The sequence below is a fragment of the Aulonocara sp. 'chitande type north' Nkhata Bay genome, linkage group LG3 (assembly GCF_057382095.1).
Source record: "Aulonocara sp. 'chitande type north' Nkhata Bay isolate Kocher_YH1m ecotype deep benthic linkage group LG3, A_spYH_male_GT1.1, whole genome shotgun sequence".
Taxonomy (NCBI): Eukaryota; Metazoa; Chordata; class Actinopteri; order Cichliformes; family Cichlidae; genus Aulonocara; species Aulonocara sp. 'chitande type north' Nkhata Bay.
Genome location: NC_141346.1, coordinates 27,198,109 through 27,224,246, shown reverse-complemented (window position 1 = coordinate 27,224,246; position 26,138 = coordinate 27,198,109). Strand labels below are relative to the sequence as shown.

Genomic DNA, 26,138 nt, shown 5'->3' with positions numbered 1-26,138 from the left:
GCATCTTGTAATCACTGTTAAAATGTTTACTGGGAAAAGCTCCTTCATCAAAACACCTGACAACAATCTCTGACATGAAGAAAAGCAAACTTTGTAGCTGCTCCATCCAACACCGTTTGTTTAACACAGAGAAAAATCTGCAGATGAACTTTTAACTTAATCCACATGTTTAATTTACAGGCATATTTTACACAGAAGTGATGCCTGCAGCAAACAGGGGTGAGTCTGTATTATTTTCAAGGGTTTTGTGACATTTTCCAGATTGAAAGTGACACAATGTCAAATATTGAGTTCATTGAACTGCATTTATATTCAAAATCATAAAAGCACAAATCTTTTTTCACAAGTCAAGAAAAATGGGCCAATAAAACTCTGAGCCAATGACCTGAGATTGGACACTGAATTATTATCAATATTGATAAACATCTACACCATCATAACATCTTATTTATTTGCATCAAATCACAGGATAATTATTTGTCTGGTTTTATATTTAGAGTTCATAATGAAATATTTGCCTTCGTATTGGGATTTTTTTTATTAACCTCTGGGGGGTCCTAGAAAAATGCATACACTATCGGACCTAGAGCCACAAATCGACCACGCCCAAAAAAGTGCTATGAAAAATTTATATATTAATATTTTATTCCACTTTAAATTAGCCAATCTTTTAAAACTACTTCTCCCTGAACTATCCATGTAAAGTTTTAATTATATTTCGGGGGTTTTAACCCTTTTAATCGCAGTTTAATTACATGAGCGCACCGTTTTTTTTAGCCCCCCAAAACAAAACGAAATATTAAAAAAAAACAACATTTGAAGTAATATTTGATTGTTATTATAATTAGGCCTTTAGATGGACTAAAGATTGGCACCAACCTTCATTTCGATCGCCTTTTTTTTTTTTTTTCAGGACCAGAAAATGGTCTCCAGGCGGCAAATGCTCCTCCTCTAGGCCGAAATCAGTGCATCCTCCCGGGTTAACTCCCGACGATGACCGGGGCATGTTGCGTCGGACCCCTTTTTCCAACACACACGTCCGGTACCACGTCACAACAAATACGTCATTTCCTGTTGATTAAAAAAAAAAAGCACCCTCAAATGGTCCTAGGGGCCGAAAATGGTCCCGCCCGATCAGCGGGCGAAGCCGCTGCTGCACGCCGGAAATGAGGCTTCGTTTCCCGCAGGTCTGTTTAAGCAGCCCGCTGTTTTCCAGCCCGGGGTCAAATGTGGAGCAAGGGCGCCACCCGGTGGACAAATAAAAAAATTAAAACTCTAAGGCCAGTACTGCAAACGGAAACGGAAACATAACCGATCACGATCGATTTGACCGTAATTTTTTTGCCGTGAAAAATAGCGTTTATAATGGGTTTCAATGGGGCACAAATCGACCACTAGGACCGATAGTGTAAGTTTGTCTGTAGCTTAGCCACTGAAGCTAATTTCCGGAAGTCATACTGAAATTTTAACAGTAAATGTGACCGAACTTTTTTTTTGCAGACTTTCGCTATATTCCATTCAACACAGTGCAAATGGCGTGTAAATGAACAATGAAAAATGGCACAAATCGACCCAAGACCACCCAGAGGTTAATCATAAACGACTATGACACAGCTGATCTAAGTGTGCCAAAGAGACACATAAACACGAGCTCATATTAGTTCCTATTACAGAGGATCATATTTTTTTGTTTCAAGGTCAACACACACACATAATAATTATTTTTTTTTTACTCCTGTTTTACTGTTGTCTTCAAACTTTACTCATAAAACCAAACCCAATAATAACTGTGTGTTTCTTCGAAGTTACTGAAAACTGAACAGAAGCTGTTGTGAACACAAACAGAGGAACAAACTCGCTGATGTAACCTCACCCAGGCAGCCGGGCGTGATACCTGTGTTTGGATATGAAAGTAGACTTGGTTCTGTGTCCTGTAAGGGCTGATGAAAAAGGTACAGAGTGAAAGAAGGACACACGGCAGACGTATGTATTTTATCTTTCATTTATTTTTACTGTAATTCTGTGTCTTCTGTCCTGCTACCAATGAATTATTAGCCAGTCAGCTATCTGGTGAACGTGGTTAAATATTTCAGTCAGCACACATCATCATGTGAAGCTAAGTCCAAACAGCTGATTATATGGGATAATGTTGTCCTCTGAAAGGGGCTCGTGACCACAAAACCTTTGAGAACCTTTTTACTGGACTGAGGAGGCTGAAGGTTTCCCACTGCAGGCAGAACAGACTCTGTTGGAAGGACTAAAGGTGAGACATGAACCATGAATTCGTTTTTTTTCTGTTTTCAGACAATCAGATGATGGTTTTATGTGCTTTGACAAAACCGTTAATGCCTCTGGGTGATGAGCGCTCTTTCTAATTTATCATGTTTCTGATTTAGGCGGCTGGATCATTTCTGACTTTGTCAGGACGCAGAGCCCTACAGTTCTTAAGATAATTATTATTCGATTAAAATGTTTTACGCCATTTAGTAACTGCATAATTTATGTTTAGTTGTTCAAACCCTTTACTTGATAGATGAAATTCAGTAGCCAGGGGCAGGAAATTCAGCAAAACATCAGAACAAGGCAGTGTTTTCCCAGTTTAACCAGTTTAACCAGTCTAACAGTGTAGGCGTGTCATCAGTACAGTGAGCACCTGTATTCAAAACAATAACATATAAGAGGAAAAACAAGGAAGTGAGCTACAGAATAAAACACACTGATAGTGGACATTTGGTGAGCTTTGAAATATTTTCATTTTATTTATTTATTTTTTTTAAATTAAAATGTTTTTATTGTATTATTTTAAGATGTTTCTTTAAATCCTGCAGTGGTTACACACAGTCTAAGAATGAAAGAAAAGCTGAGAAAGCTGAAGAAGAGCATCATTTCTAAAATGTGTGTTATGTGATCTACGATGTGTAGCAGGAAAATACTTTTACTTAAATACAGACTCAAACTCCTGAAGTATAAAGTGGTGAAAGTAAGAAAAGATCTTAATAGAGAAAGCACAGAATCAGATCTTATCCCAGTGCAGACAGCAAACAGCTGCAGACAGACAGTGGTCGCAAATTTTGAAGCCACCCTGATAACCTTCTCCCACCAACGATGTAGAGATCCAACTCAAAAAGATGCGAAAGAGGCGAAGAGGAAAAGAGTAGAATTCTTGGAACAGAGTTTAATACACTGAATCATATGAACAGCAGGAAAAATACATACAGACATTTAGCAAGAGAATTACATAGCAGAAAGCAAGCAAAGCAAAACCCCGGGGTGTACAGCCTTAAGCACAGACAGCAGAGCAACACAGAGATGAAGCAGCAGCAGGAGGAAAAAAGCGCTGGGGGTGTCGTCTGGTCCCCTAATATATATGGACCAGTATCCCCGCCCCCTGCTGCTGGGTAACTTTCCTACGCGCCCAACACAGCTGCAGGGGTCAAGTAGAGTCCGAGGTCTTGGCCAAAGGCCAGTCAGGACCCCTTGCGCTGGCTTATCACAACAGGTCATGACACGGTCAAACATCACACATTAATCCTAATTATTAAATCTCATACAGCAAGTGGCACAATCTTAAACACTTCAGTGTAGTTCAAAGTATGTGTGTGTGTGTGTGTGTGTGTGTGTGTGTGTGTGTGTGTGTGTGTGTGTGTGTGTGTGTGTGTGTGTGTGTGATTATATCGTATGATATTTTATCGTGATGTGTTCAGGATCTCTGTTACAATGTTACTGTTTTGGTTGTGCTGCATGAAAGACGTTGAGTGTGTATTAGGGAAGGTTAGTTAGGAGCTGGAGAGTGAGTTATTCAGGCGAACTCTCAACAGCATTAACTGCCCTGTTACTGTAAAACCTTAATAAACCTCGGTGAAGCAAAATGTCTTGCGCTTAAGACTCTACATGAAAGTTAAAATATATATGTTCAGTGCACATAGATATATAGAGTATATAGTTACATAGTTATACATATCAAACAAAAATCCACCACAAGACAGTGTTCAGGAAGATGATGAAAAAGTGAATCTTTGATCTGATTTATATCATGTAAGTTTTTTTTATGTTTTTTTTAATGTTTTTTTTATAATATATTATATAATATAATATAAAACTATTATTATACTTAAACAAGTCACCACCTTCTCCCTATCAAATATCTCAATAAACATAAAAAAATTAAAATATGTGTTTTATTCTCACTTTTCTCTTCCATCAGGTGACTGCAGGTTTTTACCAACATGGAAAGGTATCACACAAAACCTTGCATTATCTTCACTGCTAAAAGAACAAAAACAGAAGTGATTTCATACATGCAGTAACTCTCTACAACAAACCTGCTCTCTGTTTTGTTAATTCAATTTAACCCTGCAAAGTTTTTCCAGCGTATGTTCCACCTGGAGATTAGAAAAGTGTATATATATAACCCTGCCTTATTCTTTTCCTCACTCCTCAGACCAGACTCTCCTGAGCCTGAGACCAGACCCAGATCTCCAGAGAAAGACCGTCCTGACTTTAAAAGCAGGAAACTGACTCCTGATGAGAGGTAAGACTTAACAAAATGTTAAACGTATCTTAACTCCATGAGTAAACAGTGAGAAGGTTTGGTTTAGTCATTGATTATTAATTTTTTTTTAGCTTTGTTCACAAAAAGAAGAATAAACAAACAGACTAAAGAGAACATTGTGAAGAGCATCAAAGTTTTTAGCCTTACTGTAATATTATCACTGTGACAAGCTCCAAGTTTATCCTACTTTTTGTGTCTGAAGGCTAAAAATGTAATTTCTCTGCCTGATGGTCTTTTTCTCTGTTCACCAGGATCACTGAGACACCAGATGCCCCTGAACCTGAATCTGGACCCAGCTGTGTGTCTTTGAAGAGTGATCGGTCAAGATATTTCATCTTTAACTTTAAAGGAACAAAGTCTGCTGCTGCTGAGGAGTAAGACATTCACATTTACCTTACAGCTCTGTGGTACACCTGGCCTCAGTCCTGAGATTAAAGAGCTCCATGTGTAAGACTGACAGGCTGCTGATACGATTTTTTAATGTGTATTTTAAGTTTTTTTACTCAGAAAAAAGCTTCAGCTGCTGCTGTAAGATGCTTTTACTTGCTGCTGGTATTTTAAAGGCACAAAGGTCAAATTTGAAATGAAACACTTCAACACAACAACACGAATCTGACTTTTTTAATGTGATGATGTAATGTGCAGGAAATATCCATAATATGGTCATTACAAGAACACTGGTACAGAACCATCACTGACCTGTTAGTTTTGGACTAGTGGAGTTAAATAAATAAATAAATAAATAAGTCTATAAATTAACATAATAGGTTTGTTACAGCACAGTTGTGCTTGTTTTAATCAGGATGATTTTCTAACAGTAGAAGAAGAAATCTTTGGCTTGTATTTATGTGCAAAATGGTTCAAATGTCTTCATAATGTCTCCAAAGAGCTGATCAGGAGAGTCTGCAGCATCAAACTGATCTGGACTCAGTATTTAAGGTTTGTACATGTACACCAACCTCTGTTTGTAACTATTTTCATGTTGCACAGTCCAATATTCATCATAAAATAATGGCAAAATATCAGAAATAATTCAACAGGGAAATAATTTATTACTTTATTTGTATTTATAAAACACTTTTCAAAACAAAGTTTCAGCATAACTTTATAACACGACCTGAAAATAAGGTGAAAGTACCCTGTACTTACGTGGAATTTGCAGGAAACTACAAGGTACATAAGATGTAAGATGGGGAAATAACCGAGTACTTAGAATTATTTAATTTAATTTATGTTATTATTTTATTGTTTCCTTTGTTAAATTCAAAACACACAAAACAAATCTGTGAAAAATGACACACACAAAATGACACACTTATCCAAGAACTTATCCTTATCTTATAACAATGATATTTTGGAATTATATATTTTTTTCTCTGACAGAAGTTTTAATTTAATTAGTTACCTGCATATCTTTTAACGCTGTATTTCTGTTAAATTGAAAACACACAAAAAACAAATCTGTAAAAAAGTATTTTTTACAATGAAGATCTGATTTTCGTTAATTTCAGGTTGTGTCATTTATTTTCCAGAGGCTGGAGGAAAACATTATCATGTTTGTGAAGAACGAGCTAAAGAAGATGCAGAATGATCTGAATCCAGATTATTCAGAGTGTCAGAGGGATGAAGAGGTGTTGGACAGTGAGGAAGAGAAGCAGAGAAGGAGCAGCAGAGAGGCATTTCTCAAACTTGCAGTTAACTTCCTGAGAATAATGAAACAGGAGGAGCTGGCTGACTGTCTGCAGAGCAGTGAGAGGATTTCTCTTCATAAATTCAGTCTTTAATGGAATGAAATTGTCAAAATTTCCATTACTATAACACTCATGTTTCTGTTGCTTTCCTGTAGAAAGTCCTGATCCACTTTGTGAGAATACATTTAAATGTAACCTGAAGAAGAAGTTCCAGTGTGTCTCTGAGGGGATTGCTAAACCAGGAACCCGAACCACTCTAAATCAGATCTACACAGAGCTCTGCATCACAGAGGGAGGGACCGGAGAGGTCAACACTGAACATGAGGTCAGACAGATTGAAATGTTTTCCTGGAAACCAAACAGACCAGAAACAACAATCAGGTGTGAAGACATCTTTAAAGCTTCGACTGAAAGAGACAAACCAATCAGAACAGTTCTGACCAAAGGAGTGGCTGGCATCGGGAAAACATTCCTGACACAAAAGTTCACTTTGGACTGGACTGAAGACAAGACCAACCAGGACATCCAGTTCATTTTTCCATTCCCATTCAGAGAGCTGAATTTACTGAGGGATAAAAAGTTCAGCTTAGTGGGACTTATTCATCACTTCTTCACTGAAATCAAAGAAGCAGGAATCTGTAACTTTAAAAAGTTCAAAGTTGTGTTCATCTTTGATGGTCTGGATGAGTGTCGACTTCCTCTGAACTTCCACATCACTGAGATCCTCACTGATGTTACAGAGTCCACATCAGTGGATGTGCTGCTGACAAACCTCATCAGGGGAAAGTTGCTTCCTTCTGCTCACATCTGGATAACCACACGACCTGCAGCAGCCAATCAGATCCCTGCTGACTATACAGACATGGTTACAGAGGTCAGAGGGTTCACTGACCCACAGAAGGAAGAGTACTTCAGGAAGAGACTCAGAGACAAGGAAGAGGCCAACACCATAATCTCTCACATGGAGACATCACGAAGCCTCCACATCATGTGTCACATCCCAATCTTCTGCTGGATCACTGCTACAGTTCTAGAGAGTTTGTTAAAAACCAAACAGGCTGGAGGAAAGCTGTCCAAGACACTGACTGAGATGTACATTCACTTCCTGGTGGTTCAGACCAAAGTGAAGAACATCAAGTATGATGGAGGAGCTGAGACAGATCCTCTCTGGAGTCCAAAGAGCAGTAAGATGATTGAGTCACTCGGGAAACTGGCTTTTGAGCAGCTGCAGAAGGGAAACCTGATCTTATATGAATCAGACCTGACAGAGTGTGACATTAATGTCAGAGAAGCCTCAGAGTACTCAGGAGTGTTCACACAGGTCTTTAAAGAAGAGAGAGGGCTGTACCAAGAGAAGGTTTACTGTTTTGTCCATCTGAGTGTTCAGGAGTTTCTGGCAGCTCTTCATGTCCATCTGACATTCACCAACTCTGGTATCAACCTGCTGAAAGAAGAAGAAACAGCCTCAGTGCAGACTGGAGAATCTTCAGTAAGACAGTTCTACCAGAGTGCTGTGGACAAGGCCTTAAAAAGTCCAAATGGACATCTGGAATTGTTTCTTCGCTTCCTCCTTGGTCTTTCGATGCCATCCAATCAGGATCTCCTACAAGGCCTGCTCACACAAACAGGAATCAGCTCACAGATAAATCAGGAAGCAGTCAAGTACATTAAAGAAAGGATGAATGGCGCTCTCTCTCCTGAAAAAAGCATGAATCTACTCCACTGTCTGAATGAATTGAATGATGACACTGTAGTGAAGGAGGTCCAGCATCAACTGGGTTCAGGACACCTGTCCAAAGTTGATCTCTCTCCTGCTCAGTGGTCAGCTCTGGTCTTCATCCTACTGTCATCAGAAACAGGTGTGGATGAGTTTGACTTGAAGAAATATTTAGCTTCAGAAGAGGCTCTTTTGCAGCTGCTGCCAGTGGTCAAAGCCTGTAAGAAAGCCCAGTAAGTATCCAGTTTAATCCTGGCAAGATATTGCTTTAACCCCCTCAAGGCAGGCGTTGCAGATTTGCAACAGTTAAAAGCTAACAACGTGATTACCCCACATACATATTTTATATGTATAAAAGTTTTTTTTTTTACTCAGCAGTACCACTGCAGGTATTCTTTTGTGTATTAGCAACAGAAACTTAATTTGAGCCTGAGAGGGTTAAAGTGTTTATTTGAAAAGGTTGCAAAGTTCACCGATATCCATGTCTTTCTAGGTTGAGTGGCTGTAACCTCACAGAGAGAAGCTGTGAAGCTCTTTCCTCAATTTTAAGTTCTCAGTCCTCCAGACTGAGAGAGCTGGACATGAGTAACAACAACCTCCAGGACTCAGGAGTGGAGCTGCTTTGTGTTGGACTTGGGAGTCCACACTGTATGCTGGAAACTCTCAGGTTAGCTGACTCTTTGTTTCAGGTGATTTGGACATTTCACAACTGTCATTATTTTATAGATGTTAATATGTTGTTTCTGATGTTGTTTCTGTTGTGGTGTAAGCTCTGAAAGAGAACAGTAGAGTAGAAAGTGAAAAACACACACTTCATAAATCAGAAAAATATGACTTTATTTATGATTGTCCATCATAGCAAAAAAGACAGAAAGTCAATGTGTTTTGTTCTTTTTTAAAACTGAGTGAAGAAAAGCCAGTTTGTTTGTCTTTTTAACAACTTTAACTGAAATCAGAATCTGTTAGTTCGACTGCATGTACATCATCAAATTCAGAGCAGTTCATTACAATGATGTGACATGTTGATGTGTTTGAAGGTTGTCAGGCTGTCAGATCACAGGAACAGGCTTCACCTCTCTGGCCACAGCTCTGCGCTCCAATCCCTCCTATTTGAAAGAGTTGGACTTGAGCTATAATCATCCAGGAGACTCAGGAATGAAGCTTTTTTCTGTTCAAAAGGAGGATCCACATGTGAAACTGGAAATACTCTGGTAGGAAAAGAGGAAACAAAGCTGAAAATATTTTTTTCTCCAGGATATTGTAAGGTAACCACTGACCTAATTGCCAGTAAAACAGTCTGTATGTCCAGTTAAATGGGCAGCTGTGTGGGTGAATGACTCAGAACCAATGGCAGCCAAAAGCCCATGTGTGGGCACACAAGGAAGGATACACAGCTTGAAGGAGAATGTAACAAATAGATAAGGATTGGACCCTATTGACTTTTAAAGACTGTGTAAATCTTCCTAGATGCAGATGTTTTAAAACACTGCTTTAAAGTGTGGCTCAAAACACCAACATCACATGACCATGGTTAAGTGAGGTTTTGATGTGTTTAACCCCAGTTCTGACAGGTGCCTTTGTGGTGGTTCTGGGTCTGTGATCCAGGGTTTATAGTTTAATTTTGCTGCTTCCTGCTGCGTTCCCTATGGCCTCACTTCATGCTCCACGCAGTCACAGCCTTACCTCCCTGTTTTTATCCAGGTGAGGCGCCACGATTCCCATTTTCATGAACAAGTAATCTGTTCAGGAACATTTTATTTTTAATTATGATTGGGAAGAATAATACATGCTCTCAATTCAATTAAGTACTCAGATTCAAAGTGTAATTAAATAAATATTGACTTAATTGGAATGTTTGCTGTCATAGCCTCCTGAGAATCGAGAAAAAAATAATCTTCTCATTGAACTTTTTATTGTTTTCCTTCCCTTTTTGGAGCTAAAAGAGGCCACCCAAACACATGAAATATCAGTGGAAAGCCCAGGATGTCTTCTATTTAGTAAATGAGTACCTTAGTACACAAGGTACCCCAAAAAGTCAAAAGACTAACTTCTCTCTTCCAGTTTTTTTCTGCAGATGTTATCAAAATGTTTCTAAAAATGTTATCCACAGCATCAAGTGACTTCATCCTCAAACAAAGAGTGGACTCTGCATGCAGGACTCAGTAGCTCTATTGAGGCTGGAAATAACCGAAGCTACAAAACAAAAACAATAACAGGAACAACTTGACTTAATACCAAACAGGCTAACAGAGATTACATGCACCAAGAGGGAGGGGGCAACAACGAGCAGAGTGAAACACAGACAATATATACACAGGAATACAAGCTGGACACACGTTCTCTCAATGAACTCACCACACACTTAGACAGCTGAATTTGAACACACAATATCCTCATCATATTTACATGATGATGAATGACCCACAAAGACTTTCCCTCCTGCTCCGTTATTCCCACTGACGCTTCTGGTGGAAACGTCTCATAAACAACAGGAGAAAGACTCGGACTGAGTTTAGAGGTTGCTGAAATGCTGCTGCAAGAAAGTATGAAACCAATACAGAATATATAATCATGAAAACAAGAATAATCGAAAGTACAAAACCAGAAAAAAACCCCAAACATCCCAAAACTCCAAACGCTGTGTCCACAATCCATCATCCTGGTCACAAAGAGCCAGGTCCAAACAAGGCCGTGGAAAACAAGTCCCCCTCCATGGAGCTTTTCTAAACACAGGAGACAACGCACACTCGACGTCGCTTATCAGCCAAACCACGCCGCCAGTAAAGCCTGAGCTTTACCTGAAAACCTCCTCTTCTCCCTCTCCTTCTCTGTGGTCTAGAGGGACCACCGAAATCGCCTGACGAGGATCCAGTTAATGGAGGAGGGTGGAAAATGCCAGAGGATGACGAGACATCGTGAGGCATCATAGAGGATTGGATGGATAGCAAAGCCAGGCGATCATACACCAGGGCAGCAAATACATCATTAAAACTGAGTGAGAACAGTAGAGCAGAAAAAAATAACACAACAGTAGTAGAGCACGACAAACTGCACCCGGCAGTGGTAGAGCCAAACACAGGCGCCATCATACCGGAAGTTTTAGTTTTAGTTCACCTGGTTGAGAAGATAACTGTAACACTTTTGTTTCATTGTCACCCCTTGCCAATGTTTTGTGTCAGATTGGGTTCCCCAGACTTATTCTCAGTCTGGAGCTTACTGTGTGCCTTTATGCCAAAAAATGCAGAACTACTGTAAGCTTTGAAACAGGATTTCGACTTTCCTGGTGCCAAATAAAAGTGAAGTAAATATTTGTTATTTCATGCAGAGCTGATACAGTCATGTGAAAAGTTAGAATTCTTCAAAAAACGATTCCATCCATCCATCCATCCATTCGCTTCCGCTTATCCTTTTCAGGGTCGCGGGGGGCGCTGGAGCCTATCATAAAGCGATTCCTCTTAAGTTATTCAATTCCTGTGCACTGTGTGCACACAGATTTTTATACATGATTTTGACCTTTTTACATGTCTAATACTCACTGTCAGGTTGTATTTAGGTAATTTAAGAACCTGGTACGGACCAGATGATTTTTTTTTTTAAATTGTGCTTTGATACATCGAACCTTAGAACCGTAGAAAGTGTATATCTGTTTGACTTTATTAAGAGATAAAATAAAACACAAGGTTATTTTCTAGAAAAGATGAATCAGAGAACATAAAGGCCATGTCTGCACACTAAAAGATAATGTGCTCATTTCAGTGTGGAGCCTCAAGGAGTCCAGTGGATGAGACCAGGTCTAATGAAATGTAAGTATTTTTGATTTATGAGCTGCATTCAACAATCTTGTACTGTTCTACATTTTTTGTCACGGTTCCTTTTAGATTTCTGTGATCTGACGCTGGATCCAAACACAGCACACAGAAACCTCAAACTGTCTGAAAACAAGAAGGAGGTGACACATGTGGAAGAAGACCAGCTGTATCCTGATCATGATCTTAGGTTTGATCACTGGCCTCAGCTGCTGTGTACCAACAGTCTGACTGGTCGCTGTTACTGGGAGGTTGAGTGGAGTGGAGAGGTTCATGTTGCTGTAGCTTATGGAGGAATCAGACGGAAAGGAGAAGAGGATGAAAGCAGGTTTGGAAGGACTCATCAATCCTGGAGTCTCAACTGCAGTCATGATAAGGGTTACTATGCAAGTCACAAATTTGATTTAAGAGCCATCCCTCTTCTCCCCTCAGCTCTTTCTCACAAAGTAGCAGTGTATGTGGACTGTTCTGCAGGAACTGTGTCCTTCTACAGTGTCTCCTCTGATAAACTGATCCACCTGCACACCTTCAACACCACCTTCACTGAACCTGTATATGCTGGGTTTAGAGTGAAGCCTGACTCTAGTATCCACCTCTGTGCTGACTCAGAATAATGAACTTACTGTGCAGAGAAATATTCTCACATTGGTGTTTCACACTTTTCCTCACTTAGTATATCAGGTAACTGTCTCGTACATATATTAGTTTGTTTTTCAGTCCAGAGATGTTGGATTAGACTGATTCTCCTGAAAATTTTTTTTTATCATCTTATTGTCTTTGGTGCCTTTTTTTAAGAGCAGATATCAGTTGTTACTTATATACTGCAGTTTAAATACCCACAGGACTGTTAGTGCTGAGGAAAGAGGAACAGTATTTTTAAATCTGTTGCATTACTATCATCTATTACTAAATCTGTTGCATTATACACATTTTAATCATGCTTACACTGATGGATGAAATCTTTGGAACATATAATTTAGACATTTTAGACGTTGTTGGTTAGACTTTATGATGATGAGCGCTGCAGGCTCTAAATATTTTGTGTTTAGGCGTCTTTAATTTTTTACATTGCATAACTATACATTTGTGTCTCTCTCTTGTTATGCAAATTAAGTAACATTTCACTACAATTAGTTCATGGAGAAAAGCAATATCACCACTGTGTGACCAGTTTTCACAACAACTGATCTGGATGGTTCTGGATCCATTTATTAGTCTGTGTTGATCCAAATGTAGCTTCTAGTACTGCCGATACAAGAAGAGCAGCTTATGGCTAACTGGACGCTGTGGAGTCATCTCCCTTCAGTTCATAATCAATAAAAACAGTCTGACCTCCAGTCTGTGTTTCTTGACTGAACAGAAACAGTTTTACAAGCTCAGATTTGGTTTTTATTCTGTGTTAAAACACACTCATGAAATGTAACAGAAACGGAAAAGTGAAGACAAAAGAATCAAGATCAAAACAGTTGGATTTTTTCTTCTTGACTTCTTGCAGATTCTGTCAGTGTATGTTTACTTCTCCCGTGTATATATGTGTGTAGGATACACACCAAGTGTTATTAAAATTAGGTTAATTAACAAACTTGATTTATTTAATTTACAAACTTATATAGAGTAAGTTGCAATTCTGTTAAAGTGATTTGATCCTATACTTTCAGTAGAGCTTGTTTTGGTTGAGTAGATTTATCAGATGTACTTAAAATTTCTTGTTCAAATTAAATGTATCATACATTTTATATTTCACTAACCCAGTTGTGTGGAACCAGTTGACATAACTGGGTGGAGTAAATACAACATTTTATTTCTTAGAGTGTATTTAAAAGTGACTGTTTGGATTCATTTAACAGAAATAATTAAAATCTGTAAATAAATGCAAAATGCATCTTTGAAAATGAGAGTAGGATAAAAAAAATAATCTGAAAAGGTGAGGATTGAAGAAAGAGTAAAGTACAAAGGAGTATTTTAATCTGTTTGATTGGGTCCAGTGAGCTCACAGCGCCTCCAGCAGGTGGAGTCCAGTACTGTTTGTTGTTAAAGCTGTGAACAGTTTTCTTCTCTGCTGTCAGTGTCTGTTTGGAGCCGAGTTACTAAAGAGGTCTTTTATTTGAGCCAGTTTAAATTGTTTAAATTTGAAATATCTGTTTGTCTCCTCACTAACGGGACCAAAAATACAACTCAGCTGAAAAGAAAACACAAAAGAGCACCACCTGGTGGCCAGAGGTGGAAACACAAGCAAAGCACACATACACAGCTCCTTCAAGTTTGGTGAAGTGTGCAGCTCTCTGAACACATGAGGCAGAGTTCATGTCACAGCCACTGCTGCAGCAGCAACAAAGTGAGCCACAAAAGACAAGAGCTGTTTCTCAACATCAAATACTCCAAGTTTGTTCTTCCTTAGTTGCTAATTCAAACTTGGCAAATTAACTTAAGCGCCCACACTTCTTAGCATGGAAGGACACACACACACACACACACACACACACACACACACACACACACACACACACACACTTTCACTGTGATTAATATATAAAAGTCAACCAATGTGTGACTTAAAAAAAATGAGCTTTACATTTCCAGTTTGTCAAATTCCACTTAGCAGTCCTTCCCTTTAAATACTCTCCTGTCCTCTTTGTTATCTTTTTCCTTCTCTGAGTGAAGTTAGCTCTTTCTTTTCTCTCCCTGTGAAATACAGCAGCTTCACCAGTTTGTGTATTTGCTGATGCTTGTTGAGATTATAGAAATGTTGCATTTGAAATTACCTGACAGTTAAAACAGTTACTCCCTTTCTGTTTGCTCCTCTTCGGTGGCGCATGCTGCTCAAGTACCACAACTTATGGACACCTGCAGTCGTTCCAGTGTGTTGTGACAAAAAAACCCTCAAAAAAACAAAAAAGATGGCCCCACATTTAACCGCTGACTTTGGCACACATGTCCTTTCATGCAACATCTCCTGCTAATTACTAAATGAACAGGACTGCCTTTCATGTGTTTCTGTTTAGGCTCAAATCTGTGATGTTTGGAGGAAGTGACAAAATAATAACTCTCCTGAAATGTGTTAAAACAAAAGTAAAAAGCCTGTTTTGAAAATGTGAGGAGTAGAAAGTGCAGATATTTGTTTAAATATGTAGGGAGTAAAATAAACAGTACAGAAGAAAAACAAATAAAGTACAAATACTGTACAGTATTTGTACTTTGTTACTTCACCTCTGCAATGAAGTACATCAATGTACATGTATGCATTTGAATAACAGGAACAAAATGAAGCATAGTGAAGCAAATTATATGGAGGTGATCATGAAATCTCAGCTATAGGTCCAAAAATATCAAAATTCATTTTTACTTGTTAGATTTTGGTCTTTAATAATGCAGAGTAGGTTTGGTCCTGCTGCTTTTAGACTCTTTGTGTTTGGAGGTTGGATCCCAGTTCTCATGTGTTACAGAGAACTGAAAATGAAAAAATAAAAGACTTAAAACTTAAGATGCAAAACAGATTTTCAATAACTTCATGCAACATCACTGTTTAATGCAAATTGAATATTAAAAATAAGAAGCACAAAGTTTATTTCAGAGAAACAAACGTAAAAAAATGTAACATTATAAATATCATAAGAAGTTCAACAGATTTGCTTCAGAGCAGCTTACATGTGCTGCAGTGTCAGGAAACAGGACTAAATGTGCTTTCACACTTTTAGATATGACATCATGAAATTATGATGCTGTGGAATAACCTCAGAAAGGACCATAAAATATGTTGTATGCTGTTATATCTACATAATTATAGAAAATATTTCTGTCTGGTCTAAAAATTGTTCACTTTGTCTTCACCTCCCACTGCTGGTGAAGACTACAAGGATATTATTGAAGAAACCATAATAACAGGTAACATCACCTCTTTTCACTAACTTTCACTGAGAAAGTCACACTGACAGCATGAATCAACAACACTCACTAAAACCTGCAACAACAGACAGAAAACAAGTGACACAAACTCACCTCCATGTTTGTGTCATTTTCTCTGGTGTTCAGTCCAAAGTTCCTCCTTGTCTTACTAATGTAGCAGAGCATGAGGAAAACAGCCATCAGCAAAACACCATCCAAGGACGCACGCACAACCAGAAGCCAGGAGGAGTCAGGACAATGTGTAGAGACTCCTGCAGTGACACTTTCACTCTGTGTTGTTGCTGTCTGCAGTGTGGAAGCAGGTGGGTTTGAATCTGTGAACAACAAACACAAAAAATATAAATACTAAATCAATAGCGATACAGACAAATGCAGTAAAACTAATCATATTATCATACAGGTAAATACAAACATGTATGAAGCACTAAATGCAGCATTAACATGAAGCTTATGTGTAAGTTCAATAGGGAAGATCTGTAATCACTCAGCTGCCTGCTTTCCTGTTTACATCATTATTACTTTTTCAGATAAAGTCACGTTCAGTGTCATCAGATCAGCTGATGGATAAGCTGATACTCTTTTACACATTAGACTGGGAAATCTCACATAAAGCGCACTATATATGTTTTCACCTGCATGAGTAGAAACACTCAGCTTTAGTGAAAGATGATGATGATGATGATGATGATGATGATGCTCTACCATCACAAGTTTAAAAAAATGATTCAAAGTGGAGCTCACACTTCTTAAACACACATAACCTTAGATTTCAAATAGTTAAAAAACTTTTAATAATATAAAAAATGATGTTTTGTATATAATATGTGCTTTGATTAAAAATTATCAGTGCACATTATGATTGTGAAACTTACTATATTTAAATATCTGTATGTTTTTTAAAGCTTCATAAGAAATATGGTTTATACACTGAATAAAAATATAAACGCAACACTTTTGTTTTTGCTCCCATTCCCCATGGGATGGACGTAGAGACCTAAAATTCATTCCAGATACACAATATAACCATCCCTCCCAAACAGTGGTCTGAGGTACACCTGTGCACTACTCATGATGTCAGATCAGCATCCTGATGTGGCACACCTGTGAGGTGGGATGGATTATCTCAATATAGCAGATGTGCCCACTACCACACATTTGGACTGATTTGTGACCACTGTTTGGGAGGGATGGTTATATTGTGTATCTGGAATGAATTTTAGGTCTCTACGTCCATCCCATGGGGAATGGGAGCAGTAACAAAGGTGTTGCGTTTATATTTTTGTTGAGTGTACATATATAATCGCACAGAAGGCAAAGATTGTTATATATGCTCACACATGCCTACTACAACACAGCATGCTATGTTATATGGCAGACCTATGAACATGACTCAAGTGACATGCGCAGCAAGCTTTGCCAGTCTAGGTTATCAATATTCAGGAATTGTCCTAAACCACAGCGACCCCCTGACTATTGGACTATTGTTTTGGGCTGTTTTTAAATGCATCTACCAGCATCAACAAAGAGCAAAATCAGGAAATTGATGCCATAAGAATAACTGTTATGCAACACCGATGTCATGATCCTGGGTCCTTTTGACCCAGCATTTTGTGTTTTCTCTTCGATTTTGGTTCTGTTCTTCCTTTGTTTAGTGTTTACTCTGTTCTGCCCGTGTGTTCCTGTTTTATTGTGAAGGTCTGCGTCTTATGTGAGTGTTTTCAGTTTGCCTCCCTAGTCTCGTTATGTTAATCACTCCCAGCTGTGTTTCCCACCTGTGTGTAATCTCCCTGTGTTCTCTGAGTGTATTTAAGTTGTATTTTCTGTCTTAGTAATTGCTGGTTCATCTGTGTTGTTTCCCCTTGGTCTCCCTGCGTCTTCCCATATGTATTTCTCCGGACCTCCCTGCATCCTCGTTCTGGTTTGTCTTATTAGTTTACCCAGTTTAGGTTTCCAGTTTCATGTTTTGTCGCCACCGCTGTTTGTACTTACCCACCCCTGTTAATAAACACTCACCTGCACCAGAGCTGCTGCCTTTTGGGTCCTTCCTACATTCCACACGGCTTACAGGACGAACCAGCCACCATGGACCTAGCAGCAATAAATCCGTCCGAGGAGCTCCAGGACGACGTTACATATAACGTGGAGATTCTCCTCGGGCTGTGGCTTGAAAACCCTCCAGAGGAGCTTCGCCGCAACATCGAAAGCCGGCTACAACGGCTCTTTTCCGGCCTGCCATGGCTTCTAAAATCGCTTCCTCCGACCATGCAGGCTTTTCTCCAGCACACACCTCACCTTCTCTCAGCCACTCCTGCCTCGCTGCCCGACTCGCCGGATGTGATCTTGCCCGGCCCGTCGGAGCCGTCTGCGGGGAGGAAACGCCGATCGCGCCGCCGACGCGCCACCCCACAGCCGGACGTTCGGACTTCTAATTTACCGGCTGTGGTGAGTGAGGACTCTGTGTCTTTTCCAGACAACGTGACTGTTCATTCAGGGGCTGTGTTTTGTGTGGCGGATGTCAACGCGAGCTGCGTATCGCCTGTGCAGCTACTCCCAGCTCAGTTAGCTCCCCCGCAGCTACCCTCAGTTCAGTTAGCTCCCTCGCAGCCACCCTCAGCTCAGTTAGCTCCCTGGCAGCCACCCTCAGCTCAGTTAGCTCCCTGGCAGCCACCCTCAGCTCAGTCTCCCGTGTCCCTTTCAGGGATGGTTATATTGTGTATCTGGAATGAATTTTAGGTCTCTACGTCCATCCCATGGGGAATGGGAGCAAAAACAAAAGTGTTGCGTTTATATTTTTGTTCAGTGTATTTGTGAATAAACAGAGGAATAAATTTATCAGCACAACAAGAAATTAATACTCTGAGATTGGACATCCAGACTTCAACAATTTGTCCTTTATTTGATGTTAGAAAGGTATAATGATGTCTCAACCAATCGGCTGATCTCTGGCAGCAACAACAATCTCACCTCAAAGTCACCAAAAGTTAAAAGTTTTTTTTACTATTTTGAAAAGAAACTTACCATCAATGACAAGAACATATTCATTCACACATGAATCTGGAGACAGAGGGGACAGACGCAGTGCTCCAGGACAGATTTAAAAACACAGACTGGAATATGTTCACCCACACAGACCTGGACCAGTACGCCTCATCTGTACTGGATTACATCTCCAAAACCACAGACAGTGTCACCACCCAGAAACGGATCACCATGTACCCCAACCAGAAGCCTTGGATGAACCGGGATGTTCGTCTCCTCCTGAAGGCCCGCAACACTGCCTTTAGGTCAGGAGATGCACACGCCTACAGTACAGCCAGGGCTAATCTAAAGAAGGGCATCAAAAAAGCCAAACACCATTACAAAAAGAAGGTAGAAGAACACTTCTCCAACTCCAACCCCCGACGCATGTGGCAAGGACTCCAGACCATCACAGACTACAGGACCACCAAACCCTCTCCCGCATCCTCTGATGTCTCCTTCCTAAACGAGCTCAACAACTTTTATGCTCGTTTTGAGCGAGGGAACCCCACAACCAAAGCAGACATGACGCCAGACCACCAACCTATGACTCTCTCCCCCACCGATGTAGGAGCGGTGCTGAGCAGGATCAATGTCCACAAGGCTGCAGGCCCTGATGGCATCCCCGGGCGTGTTCTCAGAGCGTGTTCTGGGGAGCTTGCAGGAGTGCTCACAGACATATTCAATCTGTCCTTGGCCCACGCTGTGGTACCGGCCTGCTTCAAATCCACCTCCATCGTCCCGATACCCAAAAACTCCAACCCATCTTGCCTCAATGATTACCGCCCAGTAGCACTCACCCCCATCATCACTAAGTGCTTAGAGCGACTGGTCCTAGCACACTTCAAATCCTGTCTCCCCCCCACCCTGGACCCCCACCAATTCGCATACCGCCGGAACAGGAGCACAGAGGATGCAGTCTCCATCGCAATGCACTCTGTCCTCTCACACCTGGACAACAACAACACCTACGCCAGAATGCTGTTTATAGACTTCAGTTCAGCATTCAATACAATCCACCCCTCACAACTCATCAGGAAACTGACAGACCTGGGTATCAGTTCCCTCATCTGCAAATGGTTACTGGACTTCCTGACCAACCGCCCCCAACATGTCCGGCTGGATAACCGCTGCTCATCTACCATCACAATGAACACCGGTGTACCACAAGGCTGTGTGATGAGCCCTTTCCTCTACTCCCTCTTCACCCACGACTGCAGACCTGCTGATGGTTCCAACACCATCATTAAGTTTGCAGATGACACCACGGTGATTGGCCTCATCAGTGACAACGATGAGGCCGCCTACAGGGAGGAGGTGGATCGTCTGGCTGAGTGGTGCGACAGAAACAACCTGCTGCTTAACACCGAGAAGACCAAGGAGCTCATCGTGGACTACAGGAGGAATACTGACCCACATCCACCCATCCACATTAAGGGGACGGCTGTGGAGCGTGTGAGCAGCTTCAAGTTCCTGGGAGTCCACATCTCCGAGGATCTCACCTGGACGACCAACTGCTCCAAGCTGGTCAAGAAGGCTCACCAGCGCCTCTTCTTCTTGAGGACTCTGAGGAAGAACCACCTGTCCTCAGACATCCTGGTGAACTTCTATTGCTGCACCATCGAGAGCATCCTGACCAACTGTATAACAGTCTGGTACGGGAACTGCTCTGCCTCGGACCGGAAGGCGTTGCAGAGGGTCGTGAAAACTGCCCAGCGCATCGCCGGAGCACCACTTCCTGCCATAAAAGACATCTACAGGAAGCGGTGTCTGAAAAGGGCTGGGAAAATCATCAAAGACCCCAGTCACCCATCACATGGACTCTTCACCCTCCTGCCCTCTGGGAGGCGCCACAGGAGCCTCCGGACTAAGACCACCAGGTACCGGAACAGCTTCTTCCCCACAGCTGTCAGACTCCTGAACTCTGCCTCCTGACATCTGACCCACGTTAAACTCATGGACTGAACATACACACACCCACAATGGACAACTGTACCCTCAAACACAATAATAACATGGACTGAACCACCACTCACAACCACTAGCACTTTATATAGCGTCTGTAGAAACTATCTACACCCTCACTTATCTTAACTGCACTAATGTATAGCTCTGTGTAAATAATCATTCTGTACATTTGATAATCTTTAATCCTACAACTGTTTACAACTTGCATAGTTCCCATTTCTGTATAGCTGTATATCCCAGATTCTGTAAAGTTATTTATTTCATATTCTGTATAGTTTTTCATATTTATATCCTGTTCATATCCTGTACATAGCTTGTACTCACTACAGCCTGTACATACTTATAGTTATAGAATATTCACAACATACTTCATACCGTGTACATTATAACATACCATAATAGACCCATTTCTGTAATATACTCACATATCTATATTATTGCTAATATATATTGTAATATATCTATATCACTAAAGCACTTCTGGATGGATGCAAACTGCATTTTGTTGCCCTGTACCTGTGCATGTGCAATGACAATAAAGTTGAATTCTATTCTATTCTATTCTATTCCCATAACCACAGATGTACTTTCCCGTGTCTGACTTGGACGACTGTGTGATGGTTGCATACAGTCCGTACACAGATCCTGGGGCCCGTTCTTCGTACGTCGCTTACTACATCCAAGATCAAATGACACATCCAAGATCAAATCATCGCGCTAACTCTGAGCTCGCTATTCCGGTTCCCCGAACACACCTGTTGTTGACGATTAGTATAGCTGGATGAAGTAATGTGAGATCACTGGGTGGCCCAACAGGGGCTACGCATCGATAGTAGAAACATTGATCGGCAACCCTTTGATTGGTCGGCGAAAATGTCGAAGGAGCGCGCTCGGTATTCTTCGGCAGCAGAGCAAGAACTCTTGAGTGAGGGATTTTAGGAGTTTCAGAGTCTAATTAAAACGCAAGGGAACACTGCAAAGGCTGCAAAAGCAAGGAGAGAGGGCTGGCAGAAAGTTGCTGACAAATTAAACTCGTAAGTAATTTAATAATAACAATAATAATGGAGTGGATCTATATAGCGCTCTTCAAGGCACCCAAAGCGTTTTACAATGCCACTATTCAGTCACTCTCTGTCATGGATCGCTGTGTGGCAGGCAGGAGGAGGACCCAAACGCAAAACTCACAGACACGGGGATGAACTCAAAATCACAGCTTTAATGCTGGAATGGCAGAACATAGGAAATACAAAACTAAACTGGGAAAAGTAAACTAACATACGCAGAGAGACACAGGGAGATCCACACAACATGAGGGAGAACACGACGCCGAACAGAGGGAGACTCAGACAGAAATACACAGAGGGTAAACGAGGAAAGTGGGCACACACGGGGAACACAGGTGACACTGATAATCATAACGAGACAGGGCGGGGTGAACTGAACATGACATGTAGAGGCACAGAGGTTCCGACAGGAGGAGAGAGAGCACGGGGAAAACACAGACATAACGGGCTGGGGAAACATGAAACAACCACAAAGGGAGACGAGGGCTCATCAATACATAGAGGGCACACAGGGGGGAGAGAGCCATGAAGGGAAAAACACTTAGGGAACAACACAACAGGGCAACTCAGAAGACATGGCCTAAATAAGGAACGAAATACGAGAATACAAAAAACTAAGAATACTGGGCCCACATGGCCCAGGACCATGACACCACCCCCCCCTAAAGGGCTGGCTCCCGACAGCCCAAACCCGAGAAACAAAAACAAAGACAGAAAACAACCCACCCAGGGCGGGAGGCGGGGGACCAGGACGGAGGGACCAGAACGGGAAACAAAATAAACAACAGAAAACACGGGAGCACACGACCATAGTCAAAATAAAGTTCAGGGGGCCGACCCAGAGCCCACAGGAACAAGAGTTCACGGGTCACACGGTCGGGGGGCCGACCAGGCGGGTGGCACAGGTGGCAGAGCTGGTCCAGAGGCCGGCTGCGCGGAAGGCAGCGGCGGCGGCGAAGGAGACGACGGAGCAGTTCAGGGGGCCGGCCGCGCGGAAGGCAGCGGCGGAGGAGACGACGGAGCAGTTCAGGGGGCCGGCCGCGCGGAAGGCAGCGGCGGAGGAGACGACGGAGCAGTTCAGGGGGCCGGCCGCGCGGAAGGCAGCGGCGGCTCTCCAGTGTCAGGCGTGCTGGCCATGGCCCGGTGGGCACAGGACCAGACGAAGCACAGGCCGAAGCCGCGGCGGGCGAGGCTGCAGCAGACGAAGGCTCGGAGGCTGCAGCAGACGAAGGCTCGGAGGCTGCAGCAGACGAAGGCTCGGAGGCTGCAGCAGACGAAGGCTCTGGGGCTGCAGCAGACGAAGGCTCTGGGGCTGCAGCAGACGAAGGCTCTGGGGCTGGACCAGGCGAAGGCTCTGGGGCTGGACCAGGCGAAGGCTCTGGGGCTGGACCAGGCGAAGGCTCTGAGGCTGGACCAGGCGAAGGCTCTGAGGCTGGACCAGGCGTAGGCTCTGAGGCTGGACCAGGCGTAGCAGAAGGTGGCTGGATGGGCTCCTCGGGCCCTCCAGCTGATGTGGCATGGTGCTGAACGGGCCCCTCGGACCCTCCAGCGGAGACAGGAGGCTGAACGGGCCCCTCGGACCCTCCAGCGGAGACAGGAGGCTGAACGGGCCCCTCGGACCCTCCAGCGGAGACAGGAGGCTGAACGGGCCCCTCGGACCCTCCAGCTGACGTGGCATGAGGCTGGTGCGGTTCTCCTGAACCCCCAGCTGACGAGGAAGGTTGCTGAACGGGCCCCTCGGACCCTCCAGCGGAGACAGGAGGCTGAACGGGCCCCTCGGACCCTCCAGCTGACGAGGTAGATGGCGGCGTGGGAGCCGCGGAGTCCTGGATGAGCTCATCCGAGCTCCCAGCAGGAGCTGATGCAGAGCCAGAGAGATTTGAGACCCCTGGCTGGATGTTAAGCTGACCAGCGGACCGTACTGCTATCGGGGACTGGGCTACAGGAGCTACTGGGGCCTGCGCTACAGGCGGCACTGGAGCTACTGGGGCCTGCGCTACAGGCGGCACTGGAGCTACTGGGGCCTGCGCTACAGGCGGCACTGGAGCTACTGGGGCCTGCGCTACAGGCGGCACTGGAGCTACTGGGGCCTGCGCTACAGGCGGCACTGGAGCTACTGGGGCCTGCGCTACAGGCGGCACTGGAGCTACTGGGGCCTGCGCTACAGGTGGCACAGGAGCTACTGGGGACTGAACCGGGGGTGACACTGGAGCTACTGGAGACTGAACCGGGGGTGACACTGGAGCTACTGGAGACTGAACCGGGGGTGACACTGGAGCTACTGGAGACTGCACCGGGGGTGACACTGGAGCTACTGGAGACTGAACTGGGGGTGACACTGGAGACCCAGGTGACACTGGTGTACTGGGGTGAAGGCAGCGAGGATGCAGTCTCTCTCTTAAGGGAGGATCGAATGATTTAGCGATAAATCTTGACGGGAAAAGATGCCGATGCTGAAAATACCAGGCAGCGGGGGCTTCCAGGAGGGTAGCTGACTGAGCTGTGAAGGACTGCGAGGGAGCTAACTGAACTGAGGGTGGCTGCGAGGGAGCTAACTGAACTGAGGGTGGCTGCGAGGGAGCTAACTGAACTGAGGGTGGCTGCGAGGGAGCTAACTGAACTGAGGGTGGCTGCGAGGGAGCTAACTGAACTGAGGGTGGCTGCGAGGGTGCTAACTGAACTGAGGGTGGCTGCGAGGGTGCTAACTGAGCCGCTGGTAGCTGCACAGGCGATAAGCAGCTCGCTTTGACATCCGCCACACAAGACACAGCTCCTGAATGAACAGTCATAATGTCTGGAAAAGACACAGAGTCCTCACTCACCACAGCAGGTGAATTAGGAGTCCGAATGTCCGGCTGTGGGGTGGTGCGACGGCGGCGTGAACGCCGTTCCTTCTTGACTGCAGCTCCCGATGAACCAGACAACGGCGCTTCATGCGCGCCGGGCGGCGTCGCAGAGGCTGGTGAACTGGGTGCTGATGGAGCGGTAGATGAGAGTTCCTGGAAGCTCAGGGGACCCCCGAGAGCCAGGCGGGTTCCCCGGAAGATCTCCTCATAGTCAGGAGCTAGCCACGGCTTCCACCGGAGCTCTTCATCCAGTTGCCGCTCCTCCAGGTCGAAATCCATGACCTCCCCCGCATCCTCGTGTGGCTCGTTGGAGGGCGAAACATGCCGTAGCGCTGGGCGACGGCGACGCGAACGCCGCTTCCTCTTTGAGGTGGTCGTGGATGAAACTTCGATTTCTGTGGCGACCGGCTCCTCGTCTTCTGACCACATCCGTGCCAGATAGGAAGCGGAAGACGGGTAGGTCGGTCGAGGCGGTGAGGGTGAACGACTGAGCTGCGACAGCGAAGTGGAAACCGGCGAGTAGAGGGACGGCGCCAGCGTAGAGGAGTGTGGTGCCGTGGCGAACCTCAGCGTGCCGACTTGTATGCTCACAGCAGGCGGAGGGGAGGCTGCGCGGCCACGGGGCTGTGGTGACGCAGTCCGCACACCGGACCGCTGATGCTGCCGAGGGCAGGCTGGGAGGATGGTGCGGAGGAAGTCCGAGATCAGAGGGGGTAGCGCCTCCCATAACCAGGGAAAAACCGTGACGCTTGTCCCCAACGAGGAAAGTAACTCCTCCCTCTCCTCCTCACTAGAGCTTCGGCTCCACTGGTAGCATAACGACTCCACCGCTTGTATTACGTCTCTGCCAGGAGTCGCTGGGTCCATATCGTGGTCGTGTTCTTCTGTCATGGATCGCTGTGTGGCAGGCAGGAGGAGGACCCAAACGCAAAACTCACAGACACGGGGATGAACTCAAAATCACAGCTTTAATGCTGGAATGGCAGAACATAGGAAATACAAAACTAAACTGGGAAAAGTAAACTAACATACGCAGAGAGACACAGGGAGATCCACACAACATGAGGGAGAACACGACGCCGAACAGAGGGAGACTCAGACAGAAATACACAGAGGGTAAACGAGGAAAGTGGGCACACACGGGGAACACAGGTGACACTGATAATCATAACGAGACAGGGCGGGGTGAACTGAACATGACATGTAGAGGCACAGAGGTTCCGACAGGAGGAGAGAGAGCACGGGGAAAACACAGACATAACGGGCTGGGGAAACATGAAACAACCACAAAGGGAGACGAGGGCTCATCAATACATAGAGGGCACACAGGGGGGAGAGAGCCATGAAGGGAAAAACACTTAGGGAACAACACAACAGGGCAACTCAGAAGACATGGCCTAAATAAGGAACGAAATACGAGAATACAAAAAACTAAGAATACTGGGCCCACATGGCCCAGGACCATGACACTCTCACATTCACACACTGGTAGCTGTCACAGCTGCCCTGGGACAGACTGACAGAAGCCAGGCTGCCATATTGCGCCATCGGCCCCTCTGGCCAACACCAGTAG

At 43.8% G+C, this 26,138-nt stretch overlaps 1 protein-coding gene across 1 annotated transcript; it reads left to right on the top strand.

The window, feature by feature from the left end:
- The first annotated feature begins 6,084 nt into the window (after positions 1-6,084).
- Positions 6,085-13,053, top strand: LOC147334918 (protein NLRC3-like). Its single transcript, XM_086287015.1, has 6 exons — positions 6,085-6,301; positions 6,399-8,193; positions 8,454-8,627; positions 8,998-9,171; positions 11,717-11,763; positions 11,839-13,053. Exons 1-6 carry the CDS (start codon positions 6,106-6,108, stop codon positions 12,378-12,380), a joined length of 2,928 nt encoding a protein of 975 aa, XP_086143141.1. The 5' UTR covers positions 6,085-6,105; the 3' UTR covers positions 12,381-13,053.
- Positions 13,054-26,138: the final 13,085 nt, after the last annotated feature.

Bases quoted from the DNA above. Each gene is read 5' to 3' on its own strand.
- LOC147334918 (XM_086287015.1), top strand. From the start codon at position 6,106: ATGTTTGTGAAGAACGAGCTAAAGAAGATGCAGAATGATCTGAATCCA. The intron at 8,194-8,453 runs GTAAGTATCCAG...ATGTCTTTCTAG, and splicing joins AAAGCCTGTAAGAAAGCCCA to GTTGAGTGGCTGTAACCTCA. The intron at 11,764-11,838 runs GTAAGTATTTTT...GGTTCCTTTTAG, and splicing joins GAGACCAGGTCTAATGAAAT to ATTTCTGTGATCTGACGCTG.